General features: G+C 48.1%; 1 protein-coding gene across 4 annotated transcripts in view; it reads left to right on the plus strand.

The window, feature by feature from the left end:
* Positions 1 to 7514, plus strand: part of asph (aspartate beta-hydroxylase) — a 32464-nt gene extending 24950 nt beyond the window's left edge. For 3 of the 4 annotated variants that reach the window (XM_085255904.1, XM_085255902.1, XM_085255905.1), the window contains 7 exons: positions 1675 to 1758; positions 1876 to 1928; positions 2015 to 2092; positions 3277 to 4120; positions 4806 to 4835; positions 4948 to 4995; positions 5882 to 7514. In XM_085255904.1, the coding sequence (XP_085112030.1) occupies positions 1675 to 1758; positions 1876 to 1928; positions 2015 to 2092; positions 3277 to 4120; positions 4806 to 4835; positions 4948 to 4995; positions 5882 to 5889 (1145 nt within the window). In that variant the 3' untranslated portion in view covers positions 5890 to 7514. The remainder of the gene's footprint in view (positions 1 to 1674; positions 1759 to 1875; positions 1929 to 2014; positions 2093 to 3276; positions 4121 to 4805; positions 4836 to 4947; positions 4996 to 5881) is intronic. The other variant, XM_085255903.1, reaches the window with a different exon arrangement.
* The last annotated feature ends 253 nt before the right edge of the window (positions 7515 to 7767 follow it).

Here is a 7767-nt window from a genome sequence, read left to right on the forward strand (position 1 = left end):
TCAGGGTCAGAGGAACACAGCTGACGTGGTTTGAATAGAGCTGGACTGCATCCACACACAGCTGTTACCAGTGTGACGTTATCTACTCCACCTGTGCAGTCAGGCGTGTCAGTATGTGGATGCAAACGGCTGTGCTTCCTACTCGCACTATTTATATAGCACATTTAAAACCAAAGGTAGGCCAGAGAGCGTCACAATAATACAGTAAGTCATTGTCATCAAACATCAACAGAGTGCAAAATCAAGCACTAGTACTAATACTAAGCACTCGTTAAACCAGGAGAGTGGGCTAAATACAATAGATATCGGGCCTCGGTTCACAGATCGGTTCATAAATATAAAATATTATCTGGGTGAATAAGAAATAATGCAGTAAAAAAGTTAAAATAGATGAAATAAGGGCACTGACTAGTGAAACTAATGAAATGGGTACGTTTTTAACCGTGTTTTGAAAGATTGAATAGAGTCTGAGGCACGAATAGTAACAGGAAGACTGTTGCAGAGGTTCGGTGCAGCTGAGACAAAAGCACGATCGCCCCGGGCTTCAGGTGGGCCCCGGGCTTCAGGTGGGCCCCGGGCTTCAGGTGGGACCCGGGCTGGACCAAGACTAGTTCACCAGATGATCTTAAGGCTCGACCAGGGGTATACAAGCTAACAAGGTCGGCGAGATAGCTGGGCGCAATGTTATTTATAATATTAAAGGTAAGCAACAAGATTTTAAAATCAATACAATATTTGATGGGCAGCCGATGTAAGTCAAGAACTGGAGTAATGGAAGCAAATGTTCCAGTTAGGAGACAAGCTGAGGATTTCAACAAGCTGAAGTCTATGAAGGTGGACTGATTGGAGACCAGGGTGAAGGGAAATGCAGTAACCTAATGTGGAAGTCACTAAAGCATGGATAGGTTTGGCACAGCTGGTAAAAGATTACTGAGGACGCTTGTTATCCAGCTTAAATGAACAGTCCAGGAAAACACGGAGATCGCTCACAGTGTCAGAAGCTGACGAGGGCCAAATAGAGCGGCTGGTTGGTCCCGAGGGATATGCCTATCAAACACCACAAACTCGGTTCCATTCAAAAGAGCGACAGTCCGTCCTCACTCCAGAGGCGTGACATCCCGACGATTCGTCACGTCCCGCGGCATTCCTGAGGAACGCCAAAGGTGACCTTGTGCGTTCTTATGCTACGCACCGAGTTATGGATGAGATCCAGTAGCGTACACGTCCCAGCCATGTATTCCAGCCCGACCTTATCCCTCACCATCATTTAAGTAAAACAAACGTACATGTGTAGATTCATTCCAAACGGTTCTCATGTTTCCTCATCTTCCGATCTCGTAACATTGGGACGTGTTGATGCCTGGAAGCGTAATATAGCGACGATTTGTAAAATGAGACGCTTTGGGAGTGAGACCGTTCGCCTGCACTCCTGTTACTGAACAAGGAGAGTGATGAGGACTGAAGTCGATCCTCGTTGTGACTGAGAGCTGCATCAATAACCTCGCTGCAGACTCGGGACCTACCAGAGCTTTATAAGTGTCTGTGTTGGCCTTTGTGCGATAACACAACCCTGAAGGTGACCGACGAGGACTGAAACACTAAGGACACTTCCACAGCGTCCTTGGTTACACATGAAGGCCCCTCTGTGATCTACACGTGTGTTTGCTTCCTCAGCTGCTGTGGAGCCTGACCCTGTTCCTGTGGAAGATGTGATTGAAGCTGCTGTGGCAGAAGACACAGCTGCACCCTCACCACCAGGTATGTGTGGACAGCAGAGTCAGCTGTTAGGTCATAGTGAGATATACTCGGTGTGTAAAGGCACATCAGGCACAGGCAGTGCTTAACGATCTGACAGTGGGAACTTTGTTTCCTCAGAGCCTGAAGCTGCATCAGAATCAGCTCCTGAGGCTCCTCCTGAGGCCGATGAGGTTATACTGACAAACCTTTCACTCTTATTTCTGTCGCGCTTCCTGCCTGCTGGTGACACTTTGGTGGTCTACCTGTTGTTGTTCAGGTGATTGAGGAGGAGCCAGAGGTGCTGGAGGAGGAGCCTGCTGCAGAAGAGGAGGATGCTGCCGTTGAGGAAGAGGAGGTGATGTGTGTTTGTTATTAGTGTGCTGCCGTGTCAGTGTGTCGAGCAGAGACTCTTTCACTTTCTGAAACTCTGAGCTGCACTTTGGTGAAAAGGTTCATTTATTCACTTTTATTTGACTTCGGTTTGAAACTTTTAGATTAGAATTTGTTTCTTTAATCCATAGAAACATGGATATAAACAAATCCATGTTTCTATGGTAGATGGTAAAAAAACAGGAACGTCTGTCATGTAGCTGTTTACCTTTCACTTCATTGCGTTGGCGTATGAATGGACCCAGGGGTGTTTTTATTAACGGAAAAAGTTCTAAACGTTATGAACATGTAGTAAAAAGTCCAAAATGAGTGTCTTTCCCAAAGCTGCTGGGTGGGCTGCAGGAGGGCAGGCCTGGCTCTGCGAGCTTTGAAGGAAACTGAGCCACATCATGCAGAACAAACTCGGTGTGTCTCTGATGATCTGTGTCCCCCAACCAGTCTGACAGAAACACCCTCACACATCCAGCACATAGGAACACACAAACACTGGGCAACAATGCCAGTGTCCTCTAGGACAACAGATGGAAATTAGCCCTTGGCTATAATCTGGTATGTTTACATTCATGTAATTTTTTTTTTACATTTATGTTCATTAACATGCACTGTCCTAAATAAATAAATAAATGTTCTGCTCAGTTCATCCTTCCATGGGAATGCCATGTTCTTCGTTTGTTCACCGGCTCATGTGAGGCTTTCCCTGCATAAACAGAAGCTCTGTGGTCCAGAGTCATGCTGACAGCCTGATTGGTCCATGTGCAGGGAAGGCCCGGCGTCCACGTTAGCCTGAGCGATAAAGACACGGCTCAGGTTAAAGACCCGGTAACGCTGTAGTGACAGGAATCCCTCTCTATAGTTGGTGCAGCCTGCTGGTAAGATGCAGCAAAACTATAATTAAATTCAGTTTTATTTATATAGCGCCAAATCACAACACAAGTCGCCTCAAGGCGCTTCATAGATACAGAGAAAAACCCAACAATCATATGACCCCCTATGAGCAAGCACTTTGGCGACAGTGGGAAGGAAAAACTCCCTTTTAACAGGAAGAAACCTCCGGCAGAACCAGGCTCAGGGAGGGGCGGGGCCATCTGCTGTGATTGGTTGGGGCCATATAATGTCTGAATATGGTTTAATGTGACTGTGCTGATTCAGGTTGCTCCAGCTGAAGAAGAGCCAGCTGCAGAGGAGATGATGGGAGACCAGCCTGCAGAGGAGGAGGAGGAAACAGAAGCAGAGGCCGCAGAGGAGGCTACAGAGGAGGCCACAGAGGAGACTACAGAGGAGGCTGTGGAGGAGGCCACAGAGGAGACTACAGAGGAGGCTGTGGAGGAGGCCACAGAGGAGACTGTGGAGGAGGCCACAGAGGAGACCGCGGAGGAGGCTGTGGAGGAGGCTGTGGAGGAGGCCACAGAGGAGACTACAGAGGAGGCTGTGGAGGAGGCCACAGAGGAGGCTACAGAGGAGACCGCGGAGGAGGCTGTGGAGGAGGCCACAGAGGAGGCTACAGAGGAGACCGCGGAGGAGGCTGTGGAGGAGGCTACAGAGGAGACCGCGGAGGAGGCCACAGAAGAGGCTGTGGAGGAGGCCGAGGATGAAGCTGCAGCAGAGGTGGAAGAGTCTCTCGCTGATTCAGTGGAGGACACAGACGAGGAGGTGGCTGAGGAGACAGCTCTTACAGAGGAAGCTGTTGAGGAGCCACCTGAGGAGGAGGCAGCTCGCTTGGAAGAAGCTTATGAGGAGACGGCAGCAGTAGAAGAGGAGGAGGAGGGGGCTGCTCCATCAGAGGAACCTGCTGAGGAGGAAGAAGCTGCAGAAGAATCTGAGGCTGCAGCAGAAGAAATGGAGGCAGCACATGCAGAAGAAGCTGCTGAGGAAGCTCCTGTAGAGGAGCAGGAGGCTCCTTTAGCAGAAGCTGTTGAGGAGCAAGCTGAAGTAGAGGAAGCTCCTACAGAAGAGACCACTGAGGAAGAAATAACTGAGGAGGAAACAGAACCAGGTAAGACTGAAGCTCCTGAGAAAAAGTACACACTGACACATATCAGTTAAAGTTTCCAACTCAGGAAAGCATATTTGTTTAATATGTGCGTTGAAGGACATGTCCTGGTCAAAAATGACTCCAAGGTTCCTCACAGTGTTACTGGAGGCCAAGGTAATGCCATCCAGAGGAAGAATCTGCTTAGATACCATATTTCTAAGATTTTCAGGGCCGAGTACAATAACCTCAGTTTGATCTGAATTAAGAAGCAGAAAGTTAGCGGCCATCCAGGTCTTTATGTCTTTAAGACATTCCTGCAGTTTAACTCATTGGTGTGTGTTATCTGGCTTCATGGACAGATAGAGCTGGGTGTCATCTGCATAGCAGTGTAAATGTATGCTATGTCTTCTAATGATGCTGCCTAAGGTAGCATCAGCAGCATGGCTCAGGTGTGGGTGCTGACACTCAGAGTGAGCTGTCTGTGGGGTCCAGTTTAACCTCAGTGGAACTATTGAGTGGTCATGGAGGTCACTTGTAACAAGCCTGAGCCTGTCTCATGTCTCCATCAGCACTGATAGCTGAGCCATCAGGACAGATCAAAGTCCAGCAAGCTCCTGAGAGCCTGTGCTTCACAGCACGTGTGCTAGCTGACCAACACAGTGCTGAGGCAGGAGAATAATGTTGTTTCAATGTTTGTTTTTTACAGTCGCAGAAGAAGAAGCAGCACATGGTGGTGGTGAGTGGGTACACATCTCATTCCTGAAAGCTGACCTTCGCTGTGCCTTCAGAGGGCTGTGACTCAGTGTTGTTCTCGCTCTACTTCAGCATGTGTGTGTCTGTTTTTGCAGCAGCAAGGGCTCCTGAGATGGAGGACCTGTGGAAAGACGAGCCTACAGGTAACCAGTTTCATGGCTTCTACGTCCCATTAGAAGATTTGAAGAATTGAACTCCCTAAATCGAACGTATAAAATGCATCTCTGCCCGACTCCCTGCAGTCGTAGTTTGAACAGGGAAATCAGTCTTGGCACAGCTAATGAAAGGTCACACAGCTGCTGTGTGACCTTTCATTAGCTGTGCACTGATGAGTCGGGAGGCAGTCATGGTCAGCTGTTTGGTGTTTAAACAGCTGCACATACTGTAGCTGGTTGTGATAGAAGGATGTTAATCTGCAGCTGTGTGCACGGAGCATCACACTGGACCACAGAGCAGTGGCAGAGGCCGGTCCAGGCTGAGTCTGTTTTCTTTGACATCACCTACCTGAGGAACTAAATGCACATGTGGGGTGCTTCATGGTCACCTGATTCAGCCCCTCTGTCATCCACAGGGTTGCGATAAAGAGCGATCATTAGCAGGAATGATGTGCATAGCTCAGTTTGAGGTGAGGCGGTCAGACTTAGGGAACCATCACAGCAGAACGTGATGAGGATTAGGGTGGGACCCCCGAGTCCAGACGCTGGGGTGGAGATGAAGATGGAGCGATGGGGAGGAGGTGGGGTGCACAAAGATGTCTGCAAGGAACAATGACAGATGCACAGTGAGATTTAAAGTACGTGAAGAAGGCCAGAGGGCCTAGACCAGTGACGTGACAATCAGCCTGACGGCGTGGGAAAGTGGGAGTGATGTAAAGCTTAGATTAGCCGCCAACAGCTGGGAGCAGACAGATGTGTGACTGCAGATGTTCCTTATCAGAACGTACGTTTCATAAGAGATGAAGGGGGAGTGATCACCTGTCAGGTCACCTGTGAACACTGACCAATCGTCTCTCTGCTCTTGCGTCCACAGAAACGTAGGCCACGGCAGTCACCGCTGTGATGGAGCAGGGACCCACTGACATTGCATCAGCACCATCTGAGCTCAGATGATGATGCCCCTCTCCAGAGAAATGATTGAGTTGTCACGGCAACAATCGCCCCTCTCCCCCCATTTTCATCCCTCCCTTTAAATCTCCCTTTTAGTGTCAGTGTGTGAGATGATGTTCACTAACATGCTTCCTTTACCTTTGTTGTGTTTCTTTCAGGTTTGGGCTCATTCTTTTGTTTTCCTGTTTTCAGGGTGTTTTAGTTGAGTGTGTTTGGGCCGATGTCCACTCCCTGTGACGTGCGAGTGTGTGTTGCACTCGCACAGTCTTGTACCTCTCAGCAAAAAGAGCTGTAGCTGCACGTTAAGAAGCTTCACACTTTAAAGTGTCGGAGCAACCAAATCAAATGCCGGCTGAGAGCCGAAGCTGCTGCTCAGTGTAGAGAGGACTCTATGCAAAGGCGTGACGCGTGTCGCCCACCTCCTTCCTCCCCTCCTCCTTAGCATCAGGTGAATTTACCACTCAGTGTCGACTCCAGGATGAGCCATATGCTAACACATGAACTGTGTGTGTGTTTGTGAGTAATGCGTTGTTATGTGCGGACAGATCTTTGCTTATCCTTCTTGTTGTGTGAGCTGTAGTTTAGTTTTGCAGACTGTGTTTGACTCTTTTCGTTTTGTTATCTCACTACATCAAACTGTATTCTGTCGGCTCCTAGCTGGATCTTCTGTTTGCACAGCTGAACCTCAGCTTGTTGAGCTGTGAGGGCAGCGCCCCCCCACGTTTATAACAGTGGCTCCTTCCTGTGGAAATCCAGCCTCTCTGTAGAGGCGCAACGCCACCCTGTCACACACACAATAATGTCAAATCTTATTTTGAAGGCCAGATATAGACTCAAACATCGTTTCTGTTTGTTCTGTAAAAATAAATCACCTCGCTTCACTCGAGGATGATGATGTATGATGATGCGGTGAAAATGCTGTAGGAATCAGTAAACACTACGTGTGGTCCTCACTTACTGTAACAACAGCCGTGTGAATATGTCTGATTTTTCTTTCTCCTGTAACACTAGCTGGTGTTTCTGTTTGCTGAAACTTTGAGTCAATGTGAACTGAACCTTTGTAACATTGAAAAGTAGAATCTTTACTGAGAGACAACTTTTAGATTTTTTAATAGATTTTTTAAAAAGAATTTGGAGAGATGAGAAGAATTCTTATTTCCAGAAGATGCTTGCGGTGCTTTGTACTAAGCCATAAGCTGTTGCTGACTTTGTCCTGTGAAGCACAAACAAGAGAAACACTGTTGGGTTTTCAGTACTCGGCCCTGGTCACAGGTCACGTTCCTGTCTCAGATGGTTGTGGCGCACAGGCAGCGCTGTTGCTAAGCAGAGGCCACTTCTGATGAACACTATGCAACAAAGTATCAATGATGACAGAGGAGCGGAGGGGGCGTGGCCACGTCTTCGATGACATGCTGTCTTTGAGCCATAACCCTCAGATTATGGTTGAGTGTGCAGGTGTGACACTGTGCTGACTAAATGATCATGAAGTACTGACGGAGATTTGAAGTGGGAAGTTTTTCTGTTCTGGGAGCTACAATAAAAGATTTGGGACAACACAGCAGTGCCTGTTTATTTAGTTGTTGTTGTTGTTGTTTACCTGTTGTTTACCTGTGTGAAGCCTCGTCACAACACAAGACTTATTTAGTATTCCTAATCGATGCCGTGATGGTAGAGAAAATCCTCCAACATGTGACGTCGAGCTGCACAGCGCTGTCAGACTGCTGTGTGTGAAACGGCCACAGTGGGTCACTGTGTGATTATTGAACAGCTCTATGTCCCACTGTCCTGTCACAGAAACAAATCCGTGTT

Source organism: Mchenga conophoros, linkage group LG18 (genome assembly GCF_057382185.1).
Source record: "Mchenga conophoros isolate Kocher_MC1m ecotype Shallow Benthic linkage group LG18, M_conophoros_male_GT1.1, whole genome shotgun sequence".
Taxonomy (NCBI): Eukaryota; Metazoa; Chordata; class Actinopteri; order Cichliformes; family Cichlidae; genus Mchenga; species Mchenga conophoros.